This window comes from Actinia tenebrosa, unplaced genomic scaffold (genome assembly GCF_029948245.1).
Source record: "Actinia tenebrosa isolate PJP-AT-01 unplaced genomic scaffold, QUT_ActTen_1.0 PGA_scaffold3__52_contigs__length_22856419, whole genome shotgun sequence".
Taxonomy (NCBI): Eukaryota; Metazoa; Cnidaria; class Anthozoa; order Actiniaria; family Actiniidae; genus Actinia; species Actinia tenebrosa.
In genome coordinates, this window is record NW_028292580.1 from 5,568,136 (window position 1) to 5,592,346 (window position 24,211).

General features: G+C 36.7%; 1 protein-coding gene and 1 pseudogene across 2 annotated transcripts; one reads left to right on the forward strand and one right to left on the reverse strand.

Moving 5' to 3' along the window:
- Positions 1-839: 839 nt before the first annotated feature.
- Positions 840-5,626, forward strand: LOC148908226 (dynein light chain roadblock-type 2 pseudogene; annotated as a pseudogene). Its single transcript, XR_016120679.1, has 2 exons — positions 840-1,161; positions 4,463-5,626. The product of XR_016120679.1 is annotated as a dynein light chain roadblock-type 2 pseudogene (transcript).
- Positions 5,627-12,503: 6,877 nt separating this feature from the next.
- On the reverse strand, positions 12,504-23,588 carry LOC116307159 (uncharacterized). The gene is made up of 5 exons (XM_031717309.2): positions 23,463-23,588; positions 17,920-17,987; positions 15,971-16,160; positions 15,345-15,475; positions 12,504-14,368 (listed from the first exon to the last, which is right to left on the reverse strand). The coding sequence occupies exons 2-5, from the start codon at positions 17,929-17,931 to the stop codon at positions 14,153-14,155; spliced, it is 549 nt and encodes a 182-aa protein (XP_031573169.1). The 5' UTR covers positions 17,932-17,987; positions 23,463-23,588; the 3' UTR covers positions 12,504-14,152.
- Between the last annotated feature and the right edge of the window lie 623 nt (positions 23,589-24,211).

Sequence of the window (24,211 nt, forward strand, 5' to 3'; positions counted from 1 at the left end):
AAGCGTCGTTCAAAATCTCTGATTGGATAGGACTCATTTCCGTACGGAAAATTTACGGTATGGCTTTCCGCTTAATTTTTGGTTAATTTTCACGAGTATTTTCAAAACTTTGAAATCACAAGTGAAATTAATCCTTAATTTTACTCGGCCCCATATAATTACTTGTTTATCATATATACAACAAAAAATCCATTGATCCTGAACTATCAAATCAAATGTAGTTATGGTTCAAACGAATTTTATTCAGAATTCAAACATAAAAGATCGAGTCAAAAACTATAAAACATGCATAAAACTAGATTCCTACTAACAAAGTTCTTAATTTAAATCAGAATCTAAAGGAAGAAGCCGATTAAAAAGGCGTTTTGGCTGATTAAGTCCAGACCAAGTTGAATGTGCCGAATTATTTAATCCCAGCGTTGCCGTTCAAAATCACAGTGAATTTGTACACATTTCGGATTACTTGAGTGGTCTTTCCGAGATCCATTTACGGAAAACATTAATCCAGACACTTGCACATTTTTTAGTGTTCTCATTTTTGCTTGAACTTTCTTTCGCCTGCCAAATTATGCAAAGCATGGAGCCATTTTGGCTTGCAAAATAAAGAGTTTACGGTTTGCAAATGGTTTGAACCCTGGTGTTTGAGTTTGTTGTGAAATGTTATCGTCCGGGTGAGTATAGTCTTGAGAAAGACTGTTGTTGTTGGTGACTGACAGCAGGTATATTATGAATTCAATTAAGAAACCTTTCAATTTGTGACAGTTTTTTGATTGGTTACCCCCCAAAGACGCAAGGCATTATAGGGATGTGAAAGTAGAGAATGGCATTATCCCTCGTCTCTGTCTTCAAGTAACTTCCTTTTACACTTCCCTGTTAAATTTTACGCACGGTTCGCTTATTAAGTTTACCTCTTCGTCCATCGCTTTAGCTAATTAATACTATACAAACATCAATGAAGCTCAATTTGAATTACAAATTCAGAAATAATTGAATAGAAGCCAATGCATGTTTACAGAGCCGACAAAAAAAACAGCTACAGTTTGACAGTAGATTCGCCCATAAATTACCTCTAAATCCCCTCATAACCGTTGAGTTGAATTCTACGTTAGCGGAGCACTAAAAAACTGCTTATCTGTTCACCAAGAAGCTTACAATTTGAAGGTAAAAAGTATTTCAAACTTTTCATAAAAAATCTATAGTTAGTTAAAGATTATAACCCCAACAGTATTAACTTGAGATTACAGAAAGCAGATGGTATTGGTTGTCGAGACAAGCTGTTTTTCTCTTTTTTCTTCTAATATCTACGCGCAAAACTTTTACCCGAACTCAGATCCTGATAAATACATATTTTGTCTTGTTACTTCCATCGCGATTATGTTTTAACAGCTACAATCGTCACCGATTCATATAACTATTCAATTTACATTTATGGGGTATACTGAATGTTTGTTTTCTTTGTACTGTCCTTGGCAACAGTAACAGTATTTGAACTCATTTTGAACTAAATAGTTCTCTAAATGGGGTTTTTAAGTGACGCGAAAATTAAGTGGAATAAGGTATAGCAGATAGTATATTGTACAAATTGTATAAATATACTGGGCTACTTTTACCATCATATTCTCAAATGACTTTATTAGCGCTTTTTCGCTCCTTCTAACTACAGTAATTTTCTTCATTTCATTATCGTTCGTTCGCATTGTTAGTTGATAAAACTTAGGGTTAATAATTTAAAATGGTTTTTTTTTTGAGAGAGAAATAAATGCCAAAAACAACTTCGCAGCTTTCGTCTTCATCATTTTGCTTACGAAAAAATATATTTGTATTATTTTCATTTATGAGGTTAACATGTTATTGTACGTACTTATATCTCGGGTTTACATATCTTCGGTATACGCAGGACTGAAACTGGAAAATATGTATGTATGAGACAAATATTGTACAAGAAAACAAAATGGCTGCTTGAAAACTTCGCATAAAAACAGTTTAGTAGAAACATTGGAAAAGTTGTGCATACGATAAGAATAACCCTTAGGAATAGCGCAGCGCAACCGTGACGTCATAAAAACAAAGACAAAGTGTAAAATTCGGACAAACAAACTTACAAGTTTACTTTCAGCAGATAATTTTCACAGCCGATCGCAGTTAATCTTAGTTTACATGGGTTATTATTGTCAGTAACTTTAAGTAAAAATAATAAAATCGGTTCGTATAATCCTCGAAGCGGTTAAACAGAATGCAATGTTTGTCCGAATCTTTAAGCTATTTTTTGAATCAGTGCGCTGCGCTATTGGTTACAGTACGAAGACACTGGAACCGATATTTTTATTGCATTATTATATGCATTATTCTAAATTATCCGTTGAGCCAATCGATTGGAAATAAGATTGATTTTCATCAGTCGGTTTATTCGAACTCAATGCTTCATTCTAAAGGGTTTCAAACAGTATAGATCAGGAAATGACGTGGAAAAAACTGGGCTGGTTCATGGTTTTCTTAAAGGGGCACTTGGATGAAAATGGATAAAAATTGGAAACGACTTAAAACTTAATAGACCTTATTCGTGGTGTGACAATGTTTTCCCAATTCAGCGTGACAAACCTCCAGGGGATTAATTTTCTTTTGTTTTTACTCTTCAAAAAATTCATGAGTATCCCAAAGGATACGAAAGGAATAACGATGATATCCCGACGAGTCGCAAAACAATAGCTCTTCCTTCCCCCAGAGGTTTGTCACGTTGAATTGGGAAAACATTGTCACACCACGAATAAGGTCTATTAAACTTATCTATATGGCCCCAATCGTAGCCAAACAACATATTTTCTTTACAGTAAGATGTCTCAGATAAAAATTATTAATTTTATTTTGCATCTAAATTTTGAGTAAATGACGTCATTTTTTCAACCACATTGTTCTTTTCTCTTTTAACCCAAAATATTTCAACTGCAATTGGCTCCCAAGCGAAAATTTTCACTAATCTGGTTTACATAATCATACTTGAGTCAAATTGTCCTCAAATCATTCAATTATTCGGACTTTGAAAAATTGGGGAGTTTTCATCCAAGTGCCCCTTTAACTTTCAAGAAATGAGCTTAACGTTTTTAATTTTTGTAACTGATTTTGAGGCTATTTTACTAAACCATAAGAGTATGTTTTTATAGGAAGCAGGTAGCCTGCGTTGCCGGCGGTCTGGTCGTCTTGGGGGGAAGGGGGAGGGGGGAAAGGAGGAAACACCGTCTGCCCGAAAACCTTAGCATTTTGAGTATCCGCCTACTGACCTGCTTATCGTATCAGACCGCCGACCACCGGCAACGTAGGCTAGGAATAAAGTAAATTAAGCCACAGTTATAATTCTCACTTTGGTTAATCTATTCTCTACTTTCACATCCCCATAATGCCTTGCGTCTTTGGGGGGTAACCAATCAAAAAACTGCCCCAAATTTAAAGGTTTCTTAATTGAATTTATACTATACCTGCTTTTATCTGTACAATACTGATTATCAGTTTATTCCAAGTTATTTTTGCGTGTACAGATCATCAAGAGTTTTGGTCTTACAGAAAATGCATTGACTTACGAAAAAATGTTTAAAATTTACCTTAAACGTCTTCAACCTTCTATCTTTTTCTGTTTTTTTCTTCTTCATTTTATTTTTGGATACCAAACAAGGTATTGTCAACATTGTCTGATCAGCCTTCAGCAAAATGAGTGGGTTTTTACCCTCTGGTTACCCTCCAAAGACGCAAAGTGTTATGGGGATGTGAAAGTAAAGAATAGGGGAATCAGTGAATTACACTGTTTTCATGGTACAAGTATTGATTTCAAATACTCTAAAATCATAAAAAATGAAATTTCACCTTCACAAACCCTAATGGAGTCACGATGTGGCCAACGCATGCGCCCAGACAATTCAATAGGTCCCACAAGTATTTCGCGATTATTGTGCAATATCTACAGATGAATTGTAAAATTGTTACTGAGTCAATGCGTTACACTTGTGCTACCTATGATTGTTAAATAAGGGACCATGATTCATGACTATTGATGAAGAAATATTAGGGTTGAATATTCCCTCATTATGGATTTATTAGGGACTATTAGGACTGATACTTCCTCATAATCATTAACGATAATTTTTAATCGTACCTCGTTATTTTTCATTAAGAGTTATTTAGCGGTATAAGGGCGGTTTCAAACTTGAAATTCCACGAGGATTTTGAAACCCCGATAGAATACAGTGACGAGTATTTGACACGGCATCTTATACTCTTTTTGCTATGTTTGTTTTTATATCAAAGTCCGAGTAGTAGGACTTTGAAATATTTCAAAGTACTAGAACTTTGAAATGGGTGCGGTCGTATTTGATGGGGGTTTCAAACTACTGCACGTGGTACAAATAAGAAACCCTGCTTTGTCGATGAGCTCATGAATACTTAATGAGTATAAGATATATTTTAATTATAACAGAATAAGGATGCCCCACCCATTGATTCGTCAACACGTCGAACAAATCCTGGACCGAATCCAAGTACAGAAAGGAGTACTAGGGCTGATCATCGTGAATCAAGATGGCATGCCTATCAGGTCAACACTTGATAACTCCAGCACGTTACAATATGTCAATATGTGTAAATCACTGTGTGGGATAGCCAAAGGTGTGGTAAGAGATACAGATCCAACTAATGATCTCGTCATTCTAAGGGTGCGTACGAAGAAGCATGAGGTGATCATGGCACCGGATAATGGACAGTATTTGATTGTGATACAGTCTGATAACCAACAGCAAGGACCAATCCCTAATATACTGGACTAGAATGAATGACAAAAAAATAAAGGCAAAAAAACGACAAACCCGCTACTTTCACGATTTTTTTATCTAACTGAGTTAAATACTCCAAATTTTTAAGCGTTTCATTCCTGTCACTGCTTATCTACAAAATATGTTTGTTTTCTGCGACCCAGTATATCGTACATGTCCAATACACACGAAATGAGACGGATCGTCATGAAAAATTGACGATCCGTCTAACCGGATGTCATTTCGTGAAAGATCACAGGAAGCCCATTTCAGCGATTCACAACTAGAGTTGTTCTAGCATTCGGCTGCCTGTGGTATCGACAGCACGTCTTACCGGAAGTCATTTCGTTAATATGCAAATCAACAGGGATTCAACTTAACGTTTACATTGGGTTCCCTGTGGTCACTGAAGCTGTTTCTACCGAAACCGCGCACAAATTATTTGAAACGTAGTTTCAGTTTAATACGATGGAGCAGCTTTATGGAATAGCCTTCCGTCTGATGTAAGAATGCTGATTCCTTTCCTTTGTTAAGGCGTAAACTTAATTAATGAATATGTCTAATTATGCAGGCTCACACGGCAATCATGGAAAACAGTTTTCTATTCATTGTAATGTATATTTGTATTGATGATTTTACCGTGTTAAAAAAAACTTTGTATGTATGTATATGTATGCTGCTCGAAACTTGTGACGAAATTTTGTCGAATTAGAGTAAATCTACTTATTAGTATTCCGTCAAATGTCAGTTCTTCTGCCGATCAAAATATCACCTCTCCCAAAGTACACGGCTTTATATCTCAAATACGTATTCAATAAATTTTGGTCGCATTTGATATTTTGCTATTTGGCTCCAAAAGAACGTGTTTACAAAATATTGAGCTTAAATGAGTAATGCTGTCCTTATGGCGAAAAGCCAAAAACCGTTTCACTGTCCTGTCAGAATGAATAGTTTAATATACAGTCAATTCAAAAAACGTTGTCGTCGACCGGCTCAAGCCTACGCGACTGGACCGAAAGGAATATGGGTAAAAATCACTGAAGCGGTTAAATATTCGTTCTGAATTAATTGTTCCCGCTAGTAATAAGATTATGATGGCGAGAAACAATCCATCAAATGCATGTCTTCGGGTTTAGTGAAAGAAAAACAAAAGTAGTTATGAGTCAGTTTACAATTTCGAAAATATGAAGGCATTAAAAATACGTCTCCTTCAACACTTCCCGCTCGCCTACGAAGGTTCGTGCTGTAAACCAGGCATAACTAGTCAGATAAAATTATGGAGTCAACTCGGCTTCAAAGATTACTACCCAGAGTTCCTTTCGGTCCAATCGCGTATCTTGAGTTGGTCGACGACAACATTTTTTGAATTGACTGTACTGTAGACATCAAAGACTTACCCCTTTGCATCTGCCACTGTCGTTGTCTTTCTCTTTCGATCTACTTTTTCCCTTTCTTCATCTCCTCATTCAGAATACATCAGACTCACTCACGAATAGCTAGAACCAATACCATTTTACAAGTTATTTGAATATTATAAACTTGTAGAATATCTTATTAATGACTAAGCTCTTCTTTATATACAGATCAACTCATAATTTCTCCTAAGCCTGCGCCAACGCAGTAAACGAGCAGTCAGTAAAATGAAAACGCTTTTTACGTTAAGGCCCCGTCCACACGTGTCCGGAAATTTTTGTGTCCGTATCTGCAAATTTTACGAAAACGGATACGTGTGGACGGTGAAAACGATTCGAATACGCTGCGTGTGGACGCAAACATTTTCGTATCCGCAAAAAATAATTTGCGGATACAAAAATTTCCGGATACGTGTGGACAGGGCCTTAGTTGTACAGCGCAAAGGGAAGCATCGTAATTTGGGCTTTCTTAACTTGTTCATAGTAGTCAGCTAATCAGTTTAATAAATATACACCACTACTTTGACAATGTGATGACGCAATTTATCAATAAAAGGACAGACACATAAAAACTGATGTCTATTTGTTTTTTTAAAATCACAAAAACAAAATGTTCTCATTTTTAGCGATCAAAACTTAATAGAGGGGAATGGTTAGGAAACCCCTTTGTTATAAGTCTTTGTTCACTTTTTCCAAGCGTGACCGTGCACAATCCTTGTTTTACCATTGTTTTACGAATGTTGGCAATGGCTGAGCTAGTGAACAGACCAAAATCTTTCTTTTGGCTGCTAGTTCAAAACCCTTAAATAAGAGATATTTGAATACTCCTTACAACAATCCCATATACAAAGTTTATGTTTACTTATTTTGCAATTTCGGATGAGCATAAATCAAACACACTGTCAAGACCGGTTCAACATCAAAAGCCAACGAAGACCTATAACAATAGGTTTTCTAACCATTCCCCTCTATTGACTATGGCTTAACATGTTTGTAGTCTATCTTATACTGAAGGTTTATGGCCACAATGCACCATATTCTCTAACTCAGAAAAGGTCGATGTGAAACCATCTTCTCACGATCATCTGCTCTCTCAAATTGAATACAGCTATTTCAAAAAATATTCCCCTCTATTAACTATGAAACAACCAACGAAAAGAGGGCGCTCGTTGACGTCAGCTTTATCTGTCTGTCCTCTTATTGATGATAAAAAATGACCAATCAGCGCGCGAGATTTGTAAGTTATCGTAAAATATAAGCTGACTACAGTATTCCTTATTAAACTTACACCCTTTATTAAGCGGAAACTAGTTCTGGTCCCTAAATTTGTTCCTCCCATATTTACTGTCAAATGGGACTCTATTCAGCGGACACTTCTATTAAGCGGACGCGGACACTCAAATATGACGAGCCCATTTGGCTTTTTCTATTTTCAAGAATTTTTTTTAGGCGAAATAACGGACACCAGATACCGTGTTTGGGTTCGACACAAATCTTTACGCGAAAAAAGAGGGAGTCTCCCACTTTAAATTCCCTTCCAAATAGAACCCTTGCACATGAAAAAAAAATTCCAATCTCCTGAAAATTGAAACCTATTACTACGGATCTCACCGAACTGTGGCGACACGTCAAAAATTTGTCTCGCTACCACACCCTAATTCGTCTCCTGACACGCCTACTTTTGTTACAGCAGTGCGTTCGAGCGTAAAATTGTAGAAACATGGAGATGAATAAATTTGGCGGAAAAGTGCTTTCAGATGAGTTTCGCTCGCTAATAATCGATGAAATCGTCGAAAACGGTGGAGATATTACCACTGGTTTCTTTCCAGGAAAATCTTAACACATCTGTATTGTACTTTGATTTTAAATTCAAATTTCTCCATCATTCATACATTACAGTGAATACCTTACTGGCAATGTGCTAGATCCGAGACAGTAACAAAAGTAGGCGTGTCAGTAGACGAATTAGGGTGTGGATCCGTAGTATTTTGTCCCCCAGATTGAGCTGCATTCTGAAGTGCTGCAAGGGGTCTATTTGCCAATTTTTGGAAGGTTCCCAGGGAGTTCGCTACATAAGTACTACTGTGTGAGTGTGTGTACAAGATGTAAATTGAATTAAACTTTAACTTTAACCTTATTTTAGCTTTATTTTCATATGTATTGAATTCACAATAACGAGTGTGAAGATTCTTCTGTTGGGACACAACTAATAGTAGAAAGTGTTCTCAAGACTCACTTGCAAATTATAAACTGAAGTAGAAAGAGCTTCCGCTCTTCATCTGAAGCGCTGGATCAATTACCCTATTTCACTATGACGTCACATCCAAATAATCTATCGTTTAAACGCAAAGGATCATGTCGTCCGGAGGGGATCAAATCAACGCATATTCACCGAAAATTAGTCTAAAACCCATATCAATCCACGAGGAGAAGTAGAATAGCCAGCAAACTCTCAGAGTATTTTTTAGTACATATTAACACATATTATATCTGAAAACCAGGCCATTTTAGATTAAACTGTTTCGCTAGGAGCAAATTTTGTTGAATTTTCTATTGGATTTGGCGATTCTATCCCCCACATAAACAAGCAGTGACGTCATAGTGAAATAGGGCAATTGACAAATGTCACATCCTGTTAAGCTAGCTATAACTTTATTCTGACTAATTTCATTGCAGCATATAATATATCAACTAAACCCACGTGTAATCGATGGGAAAGGGGCATGTCCAATGATACATTGCGGGATATACACTTATTTTAAAAAACGTCAGTTGGATATCTGAAATCAGAAATCTTAGACTGATTGGCCAAATTCAAAACTCGCACCGATGTGAGGCTTAAGTTGTGAACAAAGGGATCTGGCGTGACTCAAAGTAATCTGGCGTGATTCAAAAGTCACGAATCACCTTTGTTCACAACTTAAGCCTCACATCGGTGCAAGTTTTGAATTTGGTCTATTGGAATTGTGGGGGACTGAGTGTTTTCTCGTTCAAAATTCAATATACACTTACCCAGATAGTTTGCCAGCGCAGGTCATCGCTCAAAGTTAGTATATCAAGATATTAACTTTTTGCGAACTACTAATTAAAACCACAAACAATTTACAGCTTACAACCCACAACTCCTTTCGATCTCAGATTTCGGATCTACGACTGACAACGTCTTTTGAAATAGGTGTATGTTATGACAACATTCAAAATTTTCTGGTGAGTAAAAGAATACAATCATAGAAAAGAGTACAACTACTCATTAAAACACTTACTAGAAACAATCTGGACAAAAAAAGTTGTATTTTGTCTCATCAATTGTTTTCATAGCTCAATTTAGTTACAAATTATGACATGACATGACATGACATGATATGACATGATATGATATTTTCCATATTGCAAACGACTCTTACTTTTTTTAAATCGTCCCTATGAAAACGGATATTATTCTAAATGTTCCGGTAATTCGTTCTAATATTTGGTAAAGAATATTCCTTCCTTCCCCCTTACTATGAGCGAGTCTAGTGCTATATTGCTATACTCTTTTTACACTAGTATAAAATTATTATAAGTCAAACTCGTTTATGTTAATTATGAAATTTAATTTATTTAGGTGTAAGTCCAGTTAAGGCGTCGAACTTTTTGCTGCGTCGAATACACCTAATTCAAATAACGTTGTCATAGCCAAAGGCGATAGGCGATAGGTCATTCCGAACCAGGGGGGAGGGGGGGGTACTCCCCTATATTTGCTATACGGGGATGTGCCGCCCTATAGGGTATGGTTTTTCGGCTTTTGGGTCTGGGGTAGGGTATCATTTTTTTGACATTTGGTCCGGGATAGGGTGTCATTTTAGTCTGGGATAGGGTTAACGATTTGGTTATTTTGAAGATTCTTAACAATACAATAAACTTTATTAGGTTACCAAAATGGGATCTTCATCCCTAATTTACATTATAATGAATTTAAAAAAATACTTGAATAAGGAAAAAAATATATAAATATAATAAGATACACACCTAATTCAAAAAACGTCATCGTCAAAGGCGATAGGCGAAAGGTCATTCCGACATGGAAATGGTTTCGTTGAATACAAAGAACATCGAATCAGTCTCAACACTAAGGTCCATGTTCTTAACCAGAAGAAGAAGCAGAAAAACAAGTCATTCCAGCTATTCTTGGATCTTGAAATGACCTATCTTCTATCGCTTTGTACCTATCGCCTATTGCCTATCGCCTTTGGCGATGACAACGTTATTTGAATTAGATATATTATTGCCTTTGACATCGTCGTAAATTCGACGACTGACTAAAACCTTGCATTTAATACAGCGTTTTCACGTGACGTCACAGCGGCCATTATGTGGTACCAAAACGATACATTTTTTATCCTCCGGGAATTGAACTCTATTTTTATGCAAATACTTAGCAGAAAGTTTCTATTGTTTATAGCTGCCTTCTCACGTGAGTGAAAACGCTCTATAGTTCAGTCAATTTTCTTTAGGCCCCGTCCACCCGTATCCGGAAATTTTTGTATCCGGAAATTTTTTTTTGCGGATACGGGTTGCGTCCACACGTGTCCGGAAATTTTTGTATCCGTATCCGCAAACTTTCGAAAACGGTCTCCAGAGTGGAAATTTTCGAATACGCTCCGAATACGGATACGTGTGGACGGTCGTATCCGCAAATTTTCGAATACGCTGACGTAAACACGATTTTGCGCATGCTCAATAAGAAAATCTGTCAAAGGGACTAGGAACTAGCGTGCATCAGGGCGGATCAAGAAATTTCCGGGTACATGTGAATAGTGAAAACGATTCAAAAACGATTCGAATACGCTGCGTGTGGACACAGAACATTTGCGGATACAGAAATTTCAGGATACGTGTGGACGGGGCCTACTATTTTTTTTATGACTGAAGACTCACCTGCACAGATTTTGCTTCGTTTACTATCCTTCTACTATAACTTTGAAAACTCGAGCTTGTCAACCAATCAGATTACGAATCGAAAGCAATAGAATTCAAGATACGTGTATTGAGAGCCTATAAAAGCTATTCAAGGAGATGAAAGAGGATGAAAAAGCAAAAGTATATTTACACAACTAAGAAAATAAAAATAAAAAAACTCGAATGTTCACGGTTAGAGGAGAACGACAGTAAGAGTGAGGCCCCGTCCACACGTATCCGGAAATTTTTGTATCCACAATTTTTTTTTTTTCCGATACGGGTTGCGTCCACACGTGTCCGGACATTTTTGTGTCCGTATCCGCAAATTTTACGAAAACGGATACGTGTGGACGGTGAAAACGATTCGAATACGCTGCGTGTGGACGCAAACATTTTCGTATCCGCAAAAAATAATTTGCGGATTCAAAAATTTCCGGATACGTGTGGACGGGGCCTTATAAATTGTTCACGAAAGTCAGCAATTTTTACGATAACTGATAAATTTGTCTCGCGCCGATTGGTTGTTTTTCATCATCAATAAGAGGACAGACAGATAAAGCTGACGTCAACGAGCGCACGCTCTTTCCGTTGGTTGTTTTGATCGCTAAAATTGAGAAGTTTTTATTGTTATTGTAAAAAAAACAAATAGACATCAGTTTTTTATGTGTCTGTCCTCCTATTGACGATAAATTGGGTCATCACATTGTCAAAGTAGTGTGGATCCACGAGGCGTAGCCGAGTTTTAAGTTTTGAAATTCCATGGACGTTTAGTGGTATTTGGGAATAGCTGACTTATAAACCAGGCTAAGCCCGTGCAAATGAGTGTTAGTTTATAAAACCCAACGGTATTTCGCTTGCAAAAAAAAAAAAAAAAAAATTCCCTCGAGACCAGTTCGATTTCATACATGTAAACATTTGCAGTAGCCACATTCGATCGTTGAGCGCGTATTTTCTTTACAAAGAGATGGGAGAAGCCAGAGGCAACACTGTATATGTACCTAATTGAAAAAACGTAGTCGGTTTCGAGAATTTCATATCATCGAAGCTAAGACCGAAAAGGATTTTGGGTATTCCGAAATGTGTATTATATTTGCATATAGACATGTAAAAATGCACAGTAGAGCAAAGTCGGTGGACCTAGATTAACACGCCAAAGCCATGATGCATAAAATGTGCACAGGAAGGGAAAACTATAATGCGCATGAAATTAGCATAATTGTTTGTCTTCCCATGCTCCCCTTCGCTCTTAGCTTTGATGGTATAACCATTTTTTGAACCCGACAACGTTTTTGACTGACTGACAAGAACTTTCTTGTACAACTTTTTTTACAACTAATTTACTGATCTCAATAATCATAAATTCACATGTGTTTAACACATTTATTTTCACGATATAATGTTAACAAAGATTCGCTCTTTAAGTTAAAATAAAACAACATTAAAAAATTAAAGGAAATATCAAAAGCTGCAGAATTTAAATTATAATTGTAAATACTGGTTGTTATATAGCTACAAAATTTTCCGTTTTAACGAACACTCTCATTGGTTGGGAGATGACAGTTTGACACTAGCTAAATGTAAACGTATTCCGACTGCTTATTTCACGGTCAGAGAATAAGTTGCACGTGACAATAATCGTGAAAATAGACAAGTGCACGTGATTAGAACGTGAAAAAGCTGATGGCGTGATATTTTCCACCAATCACAAACAACAAAGCGGGAGCAGATATTTTGCTTGAATTTTCAGTATAAATTCAGCTTGAAGCAATATATAGAAACAGATATTTTCCAGCGTTTCTACAGAAGAAATACAGACTTTCATTGAAAAAAATACGAAAAAGCCGCTAAAAATGCTGTTGCTACTCTCCTCGCTTTTTGGTAGTGAAATGGAAGACTGTATGTGAGTTGTATTCGTAAAATAAGTATCAGTTTTCATGCACTTAGCTTGCTAAATAAAGTTCTTATTTCGTAAACTGGCTTCTGCAATATTTCTCTATTGCTATATAACAAAACACAAAATGTCTGGTCCCTCGGGAAATTAGTTAGTTTTGTTTTCTCGAGAGTCTCATCTCGATGTTTCCTGAGAGCAATTTCCCATCAGACATGAAGTACTAGTGTATAATAATATAATGGCGATGTGATTAATATAAAAACAACAGCATAACTCGATATATAATGAAAGGCGAGGATTTCACTAATTGATTGCTCACGCGCACGACACTAGAGAAAAACGTTTGAGCATTCGTGCATTTCAGCACGTTTTCTAAGAATTTTGAAGAGTTTGAGTGAGAAAATAAATTTTTTTTTTCTCCTAGTATACAAAAAAGTTCGCGACTATACTTTTGGCAACCCAAGATACTGTATTAACAAACACAATAGAATACGTTTCGAGCATGGAGACTATGTTTTGGCATTTTGTGAAGTCCAATTTATCAGGCATGTTTGAAAGTCAAATTTACTTATGTTTTGACTAATTTGCATACGGATTCAGAGCATGCGCAGACGTTTTTCACTCATATCCGCAAATCAATCTCGTACCCAGAGCCTGCGTTTCTTCTGGCCTGCGGCGAAGAACGCGGGCTCTGACATAATCCATTTTTTGAGACCAGGATTTCTCGGACTTCCGGTATAAGCGCGTATGCGTTAAGACTTGCCAAAAAAATATATATATATAATATATATGTTCCCCATTTCTAATTCTTATTTTGAACGGAAGTAAACACAGAACTCTGTTTGAATGCAGGTTTGAAAGCATGAATTTCATTGATTATATTTCACTTCCGGAAAACTGCGCATGCGCCAAAAATGGATTATGTCAGAGCCTTCGTTCTTTGCCGCAGGCCGAAAGAAACGCAGGCTCTGGATTGATCCGCAAATGTTTTGTGCGCAAGCTCCCACCCTGATGACGTCATTCGTCTCTAAAACAATTACACTGACCGATATAACACGAACATTAAATGATTATTGCGTTATGTTTAACAGTTTTCCATCTAGGGTTTGTTTTTTTATCTAAATACTATTCACAAGTCTGAAGAGAACCTCCGGGTTTGGGTACTGCTCGCTGCCTCCTTTGATCATTATTACTTTACCATCGGCTTGTGATCCAATGTAGAGGTCCGACCGACCGTTGACGTTCCAGCAACGGAAAAGAGTGCTGGAGTAGTAATATTCTGGTTCAAATAAACTCTCTTCGTCTTTAGGGGGCGTCGAGTCTTTTGGTACATCCTTTAGCAAAACAAAAAAAAAAAAATAAATAAATAATAAATGTATTGTGCTTTATCGCAGAATTGGCGCATGTTTCTGAGGAGTTGGACATTATTATGTAGGTTAGGTAGCACGTGCGTTAAAAACTGCGCTTCATTTGTGAACGGAGCACAAGGGTTGCTAACGCAGCGCCTTCGCGCGCGCAACAAACTATTTTGTAAAGAATGTAAATAAACAGCATAAAGGATGATTTTATGATTCATGACAGCATCAATGGATTTTCTTTTTATATTAAAAAAAAATATCTATTACATAGCTTTTTGTCCATGCTCTGTTCGGTTATTAAGTGCTTAGGAAGAGCCGTAAGCGCCCAAGACGTGTGGGAAGAAATCGCCAACTGCTAATGCTTCTCTTCACACTTACGTCTTAAGCCCCGTTTACACTGGCGATTTTTGCTGCGATTTTTGCTGCGATTTTCGAAAATATGAAATCTTTTGTCTCATCCTTCAAAAGAGACATTCGTCTAGGAAAATCTTGGTATCCAGAAAAAACTTTACAAGTAAATTCTTTACCATTATTTATTATGGACAATATCGCAAAATATGTATAAAATATGTAAATGAGTAAATGTCTTTTTTTTTGGTGGACAACGTTAATGGCATTGACTGTATATCGCTAAGTGAGACATGTAGTGCTGTGTAATGAAACCCCCTCCCCCACCTCCACCCCCCCCCCTGCCCCGGGGAAGGGAGGGGGTTAGGGGTTTGGGGTACTCTCAAATATAAGCTATACGCTCTGGCCTATACGGGTATGTTCCGCTGGATGGATAGGGTATGGTTTATCAAGATGATTTTGGTCTTAGAGAATACGATTCCGATAATTTATGATATTATCTTGGAAAGATAAGACTCTGGAACTTAGTTATTATAAATCGTATTATAAACCGCCCGCGGGATTCCTGAAGAGAGAAGTAGCCATCGTATCCCTGTCCACGCACCTGAAGGTATACTTCGGCTCCTTCATCACTTCCAGTGATAACATACTCGTTAGTAGAACTACTAGGGTTTTCCATCACAAATCGAAATCGTTTGTTTGTTGGAGTAGAATGCTCACGAGCCGTCACCAGTGCTTGAAATCATGAAAATTAAAACAGAGTTAAGAGTGAAATTGCTTATTCTTTGGTGGCACGTTATAGCCGCCAGGTTGGGCGAATACATTCTCTGTTTTTGAAGACTAAGGCCCCGTCCACAGGTATCCGGAAATTTTTGTATCCGCCAATTTTTTTTTGCGGATACGAAAATGTTCGCGTCCACACGCAGCGTATTCGAATCTTTTTCGAGATCCGGCCTGATGCACGCTAGTGCCTAGTCCCTTTGACGGATAGTTTTTCTTATTGAGCATGCGCAAAATCGTGTTTACGTCAGCGTATTCAAAAATTTCCGGATACGACCCTCCACACGTATCCATATTTGGAGCGTATTCGAAAATTTCCAGTCTAGAGACCGTTTTCAAAAATTTCCGGATACGTGTGGACGGGGCCTTATTCTATTTACTCTTGTTACATATTTACATGTTTCATGCGCGCTATAAATAATAAAGATTATCATTATTATTATCACTTACTGACTTGTCTGTCAGCAGTATCATTAGTACCATCACACTTTACATTGGCCGAAATCCTTTTCAAATAACAACCATTCGATCGGCTGACAGTAGACCAGAAGCGATAAACACCATTGTTTATGACTCGATGGGGAGGATTATCGCCAGTTTCTACACATTCACTGCATCGACTTCGGGTATTTACTGTGTACTGGCGATAAAGGAACATGGTAAAAAAGAACGGTTAATGACTAGGTGTAAAATTATTAACCCAATACCCGTAGCAATAGATAAAATCGATAAAAAATCAATACAAATGGATAAAAAATAAGGAATTTTATTGGAAATTGATAAAAATTGTTTAGTATTTTTTGTTAGTAGTGAATAATCTATATTTATCGATTTTTCGCTTACTGATATCGATTTTATCGCCATAGAAATAATTTATCATTTGCAAAAAGCAAAGAAAAGCAGAAAAATCAAGTCAGAAATTTGACGGAATTGGCCCTTTGCAGTTAACGGTCACGTGTTTGTACTGGAGAGCAGAAGTTTTGCTTTTGTTTGAATAGGTTGCTATCAATAGACGTCACTTCCGGTAATAGCTCTTTTTTGATGGCTTGTAGAATCCTGGAGGTTGTTTTGATCTCTTGTTTTCTGGTTTGATGTCGTGAAAATAGTCAAATACAATAGTTTGAGGACTTATTTTGATATGTTTTGACTTGGCATCCGCTAGTTGCCCCCCAGTCAACTGCTCGTTTGCCCCCCAGTCAACTCCAAAAAAGTCACGTGATTGATAGTAAGCAATAGGCCCTTTGCAGTGAACGGTCACGTGTCTGTACTGGACTGCAAAATGTTTGTTTTTATTTCAAATTGGTGTTTCTTTTTAGCTACTTGTAAAGAACTGAATGAAACAATGTGTAACCAGTGTGTCACGAAATGCACTTTATTACGATCTCTCGAAACAGGTTTTACAAATTTTGTTTGCTCACCAGTAAATTTCACCCATGGGAATCAAGATGTTCATTCATTTGCTCTCAGTGAATTAATTTCCGTTACTAGATAGCAAATTAGGTGATTAGAGCCAATTTTTTTTGTCAAACATCGACTAAACAAAAGAGAATTATACACAGTTTAAGAAACGGAACCCCCCTCCGAAAAATCCTGGATCCGTCACTGTCGATCTCACTTCAACGATAATGGTAGCAATGAAAGGCTTTTTAAAATGAAAACAAGCTTGTTGACACTGAATTTAGCCGCGAATGACGCCGTGAATCAGTTTGTACTGATCAATATACAGTCAATTCAAAAAACGTTGTCGTCGACCGGCTCAAGGCTACGCGACTGGACCGAATGGAATATGGGTAAAAATCACTGAAGCGGTTAAATATTCGTTCTGAATTAATTGTTCCAGCTAGTGATAAGATAATAATGGCGAGAAACAATCCATCAAATGCATGCCTTTGGGTTTAGGGAAAGAAAAACAAAGTAGTTATGATTCAGTTTACAATTCCGAAAATATGAAGGCATTAAAAAAACGTCTCCTTCAACACTTCCCGCTCGCCTTTCGGTCCAGTCGCGTAGGCTTGAGTTGGTCGACGATCGACAAAATTTTTTGAATTGACTGTATAAGAAAGGACATTTATAGTGTTATACACTTATTTCAATAAAGTTAGTCACCTAAAAAGCTATAAAGCTGAGGCCGACAAGGATTATGGGTAGATTCATTTTACACGTTCAGCCGCTTGATAACTGTTCATGGACTTGCGATTTTTTTACCGGTTACAGTCTCACCTCTTCTGAGCATCATCGAGCTGCAGTTTGTATTAAAAAAGCTTTGTATATATATATGCTTTTTTGATATGAAAAGTTTCCCATGATGCTCAGTGATCTCAGCTTTCTAGGTTTTTGGTGACTAACTTTATTGAAATAAGTGTGTGCTATATGTTTCATCATATAATCAAGTCTTTTACCAATTGACCCATCTTCAGTGAGAGTGTTTAACTTCTGTTAAAGAATTGAAGAATATCGAGCTATTAACCTAAAATAAAACGAATAGAAAATTTATCAAAGCCGTGGGCATCCAGCAAAGGCTTAAAATATAAGCCAGCCAGCCATTCTTTTATTCATCAAGTTCAACCTCGATTGAAACCATTGTTTCATAACCAGTCAAGCGAATTCGGGATAGGTCTATTCTCTACTTTCACATCCCCATAATACTTTGCGTCTTTGGGGGGTAACCAGAGGGTAAAAACCCACTTATTTTGCTGAAGGCTGATCAGACAATGTTGAAAATACCTTGTTTAGTATCCAAAAATGAAATGAAGAAGTAAAAAACAGAAAAAGATAGAAGCTTGAAGACGTTTAACGTAAGATTTTAAACATTTTTCGTAAGTCAATACATTTTCTGTAAGACCAAAACTCTTGATGATCTGTACACGCAAAAATAACTTGGAATAAACTGATAATCAGTGTTGTACAGATAAAAGCAGATATAGTATAAATTCAATTAAGAAACCTTTCAATTTGGGACAGTTTTTCGATTGTTAACCCCCAAAAGACGCAAGGCATTATGGGGATGTGAAAGTAGAGAATTGACCTTCGTGTTCTATGCTAAGAAAACGGCAACAGCGAAAATATAGATCTTTTATTGTTAGCAGAAGCGCTTGACTACTGTATTCTAAATAAAGTAAGAATACCTTCAATGGACAAAGGCGTGTTTATTTAACTATTTTTTTCAAAAATCAAAATCTCCCGGGTATCTAGTGTTTTGAAATTGGTTCCCGGGTGCCGAGAATCTAGACACTTCCAAATAAATAAAATGGGTTCGCTTCCTTTTTGAAATTTCTGCGGGCGTTTTAAACAGAAAGATATAATAGTCTTAAGCTCCGTTTACACTAGCAATTTTTGCTGCGATTTTTTTGCGATATTGTTCATAATAAATAATGGTAAAGAATTTACTTGTAAAGTTTTTTTCAGGATACCAAGATTTTCCTAGACGAATGTCTCTTTTGAAGGATGAGACAAAAGATTTCATGTTTCCGAAAATTGCCACAAAAATCGCAGCAAAAATCGCCGCAAAAATCGCCAGTGTAACGGGGCTTTAAAAGATAGTCCATTGTGATTTTCTGCCTCATATTTCAAGCCATTTGCAAACTGTATTACATCCGTATTATCTGTGGCTTCAAATGTACATCGTGACCGTACCATAATTGCATGGTGCAACAAAAAATGACGCTGAAGTTAGCCGGACATTCAGCCGGACATTCGCAGAGGTCAAGTTAGATATTAATAAGTGCTACCAAAATTCTCCTGATTTATATATTGATTTTAAAATACTCCATTTCGGTGAGGAATCCAACATGCTTTCTTTCTAAAAAAATCTAATAGCATAATTTTTAATGGTTTTGGCTCCGCATTATAGCAGCCCGCGACACTTAGAAAAATTTTAGCATCTCACTCGAATAACAACTATTTAAATTTTAATAACTTCTGTACGATTCAACCGAATTCCTAGAAAATCATGCAACGGACTATCACTACACCACTTAGCCCAGTGCAAAGGTTTTTACAAATTTTTCCGAGATTTTTTCTTATGTTTTTGATGCCCTCAATTCAAAAGGTTTTTCACTTAACGCCGAATTCAAACTTGAATAACTCTTCGCCGGATGTTCCATTTTCACTTGTTTTTCCTTCACTACACGCTACAGCGAAAAAAGACCCCAGTGCAAGATATTTTGCAGGCTATAAACATGTCGAAAATGCTCGAAAAAAGACTCCGAACTTGGTTCGTTCAGCAAAAATGACATCCGACACTTCAACTCACGCGAAGTCCACTTCAGACACGCTCGCCTAATTCCAAGTTTAATAACTTCTCTACGGTTCAACTAAAACACCCGAAAATCAATAACCAAACGCTCGCTACACCACTTAGCCCAGTGCAAAGGTTTTTAGAATTTTTCCGAGATTTTTTCTTATGTTTTTGATGCCCTCAATTCAAAAGGTTTTTCACTTAACGCCGAATTCAAACTTGAATAACTCTTCGCCGGATGTTCCATTTTCACTTGTTTTTCCTTCACTACACGCTACAGCGAAAAAAGACCCCAGTGCAAGATATTTTGCAGGCTATAAACATGTCGAAAATGCTCGAAAAGAGACTCCGAACTTGGTTCGTTCAGCAAATGACATCCGACACTTCAACTCACGCGAAGTCAAAGGCATCAAGCATTCCTTCAATGGCCCTCTAAATATGTTCAACGGATACAATTGTTATTTATCTTTTTAATGTAATATTTGTGAATAAGCTACCTGACTTGATTAGTTGTTTGATTACTTAAGGTAACCTAACACCTTCTTTTTTTCTATTATTATCTGTAAAATGCAATAAGCATATCTGGATGTGGTGTAAATAAATAACATTCATTCATTCAGAAAAATAAGCTTAAATAGGAAGTTTAATTCCATTTTCACCTCGTATCTGTCTTCTCCTTGACGCAAACTTGCCTTTTCGTCCTTTTTCTGTGCTTACTGAAGCTTAAAACTTTTCAGCGACGTCAGGTGAGTTACATTAAATCAATTGAGTTCAGATTCCTTTTGAGTTCGTGGATCGACCTGTTTCGAAAATACGTAAAACCTTTCTGTAGGTCTACGGCGAACAGTGTGTGCCTTTTATATGCGAAAAGGCATATTATAGCTTCTTCTCGTGTACTCTATCTTTCTTTGTTCAACAATCGTTAAGTGAAAAATCTTTTGAATTGAAGGCATCAAAATCATAAGAAAAAATCTCGGAAAAATTCTAAAAACCTTTGCACTGGGCTAAGTGGTGTAGCGAGCGTTTGGTTATTGATTTTCGGGTGTTTTAGTTGAACCGTAGAGAAGTTATTAAACTTGGAATTAGGCGAGCGTGTCTGAAGTGGACTTCGCGTGAGTTGAAGTGTCGGATGTCATTTGCTGAACGAACCAAGTTCGGAGTCTTTTTTCGAGCATTTTCGACATGTTTATAGCCTGCAAAATATCTTGCACTGGGGTTTTTTTTCGCTGTAGCGTGTAGTGAAGGAAAAACAAGTGAAAATGGAACATCCGGCGAAGAGTTATTCAAGTTTGAATTCGGCGTTAAGTGAAAAACCTTTTGAATTGAGGGCATCAAAAACATAAGAAAAAATCTCGGAAAAATTCTAAAAACCTTTGCACTGGGCTAAGTGGTGTAGTGATAGTCCGTTGCATGATTTTCTAGGAATTCGGTTGAATCGTACAGAAGTTATTAAAATTTAAATAGTTGTTATTCGAGTGAGATGCTAAAATTTTTCTAAGTGTCGCGGGCTGCTATAATGCGGAGCCAAAACCATTAAAAATTATGCTATTAGATTTTTTTAGAAAGAAAGCATGTTGGATTCCTCACCGAAATGGAGTATTTTAAAATCAATATATAAATCAGGAGAATTTTGGTAGCACTTATTAATATCTAACTTGACCTCTGCGAATGTCCGGCTGAATGTCCGGCTAACTTCAGCGTCATCAACAAAAACAGCCTTTATTCAAATAACTCCGCAATCGGTTTCTTTTCTCCTTCATTGGGCTCATTGTTAATAGCGCGCGTGTTTTAACTTATTTTCGTGGCTTTCTAAATACTATAGATAAACCAAGGTTTAGCAGCTGTCATGATTGTTGGAATTTGGATCGGACTTGTTGGTTTTTTTAAGAACTACAGAACAACCGTTAGAGAAACAAACACGACCTTCTCCCGTAAAGCCTCAGTGGCCTAGCGGTTGAGATCTCGTCTAGCAAAGGAGAGGTCAGTGGTTCGAGACACGCGAGAACCCAACTAAGACAGATTTTTTAATCTGCTTATACACTCGATGTAGCATACACTTAACTTATTTTGAAACTGTTTTGCATAGCTAAACGATTGTGTGACAACGAAATAGTAATGTACGAATTATATATGCCAGTACGGTCCGTGTACCTTCCGGCCATTTGATTTTTAAAAATAAGAAAATTGAATTTCGTTCACCAATTTTTTTGATTTTGTTGTTTTGAGAGTAAGAAATTACCAAAAATAGCATTTTTTTTATTTTTGACAATAAGAAATTAGCTTTTTTTGATTGAAATCTAAAAACTGAAATCAATTTTCAATTTTCAAAAAAACAAAAATTGAATCGTACAAAATTTACTCTAACGGGGGAGGGGTAAGACAAGTCGTGACTCTGTCCCAGGACCTTATCTGACAATGCATAATGTGCATTCTGATTAAAAATGGCCGCACTGTTGTCAAACAGAGGTGTCATTCGTATGTTTTACTATTTGGCATTAATCTTGGAAAGTTTTTCGTGGATTTTAAACACAGCTGGAACCGAAATAGTTGGCACAATGTAATTCAACGCTGGAACCTGAATATTCTGCCAAACGTTATAATCGTCTCGATGGTTCGGTGAAAGGAAAGGCTTGGTTTTTAACAGATTTTTGTATTATATGTCATTGGCCGGCGAGATACAGCATTGGAGATGCTTCAAGCAAGAATCAAAGCATTTTTTAAAGAGTATAATCGTTGGATTTGGCTTTTTTTTGTGTGGGTTTATTTGGAGTATTAGCCAATTTTCAAATCACATAGTACATCAACATTATAATACCCTTAGCCATGAAGCAGAATTTCGTTTTCATGAATCCCTTTGAGTCTTGGTAGATTGATTAGGATGTACTGCATAAAGTTGTAGTACTACTGTAGTAAATGCTAATGAATTTTTTTAAGCATTTTGATATATACCTGTTGCGTTCTTGCCTTGTAAGCTTATATTTCCACACAGTTAATCCAAAATTATTAGCAATAAAAAGGAAATTGTTGTTGTTATAATTTGTCTTGTCTTGTCTTGCGTAAGCTTACTCCAAATAAACCCACACAAAAAAAAGCCAAATCCAACGATTATACTCTTTAAAAAATGCTTTGATTCTTGCTTGAAGCATCTCCAATGCTGTATCTCGCCGGCCAATGACATATAATACAAAAATCTGTTAAAAACCAAGCCTTTCCTTTCACCGAACCATCGAGACGATTATAACGTTTGGCAGAATATTCAGGTTCCAGCGTTGAATTACATTGTGCCAACTATTTCGGTTCCAGCTGTGTTTAAAATCCACGAAAAACTTTCCAAGATTAATGCCAAATAGTAAAACATACGAATGACACCTCTGTTTGACAACAGTGCGGCCATTTTTAATCAGAATGCACATTATGCATTGTCAGATAAGGTCCTGGGACAGAGTCACGACTTGTCTTACCCCTCCCCCGTTAGAGTAAATTTTGTACGATTCAATTTTTGTTTTTTTGAAAATTGAAAATTGATTTCAGTTTTTAGATTTCAATCAAAAAAAGCTAATTTCTTATTGTCAAAAATAAAAAAAATGCTATTTTTGGTAATTTCTTACTCTCAAAACAACAAAATCAAAAAAATTGGTGAACGAAATTCAATTTTCTTATTTTTAAAAATCAAATGGCCGGAAGGTACACGGACCCAGTACGAACCTTATTTCCCGTTCGCGAGTCTTGATTTAAGGTTTTATCGTCAACGTTTACTAGACGTTGTCAGCTCTTGTCTAAGTATTATTACAAACACCTTAGCTTTATATATGCTATTACGGGAATGCTTTTCACGCTGCATGCACATGCTATATTTATACACGGAGATCTGATTACGTGGGCTCAGTCACGCCGGAATAGAAAACTAAGGAAATAAATAAATGATAATAAAACGATGTCAAAATAACTGTTTTTCTTAATAAAACAAATGTCGTTACTTTGATATCAGATAAGAAATAAGATTTTGAAATAGGAATATATTTAATTCTAATGATGAATCTCGTCTTATTATGGTCAACGTGTGACTTCACAAACCAATATCAACCATAAGGCTCCAATATTATATTCAAAGTGAAAAATCTAAACAAAAGCAGAGCCAAGCTGCATAAAATAGCACTGTTCATAAACTATTTTTGCAACTTTTCAAGTCCCTCAAATTTTATTGATATCTCTATGCAGATCAAAGTCACGGACGAGGCTTCTAAGATGTTTACTACATTTTCCGACGTAATAGGATATTTCTTTCTGGTTCAAGAGATTAGGTATCGGACTAAGGTTCTGTGAAGGAATTTTTTTCGTCGTGATGTGTAATTTTTTGAGTGCTGTTAAAATCAGACATTTTCCGCGGTAGTCGGGGGCACATTCACTGTTAAGACCCCCGCTATTGTGGCCCCGTTATTTTGGTTTAGTAGTCA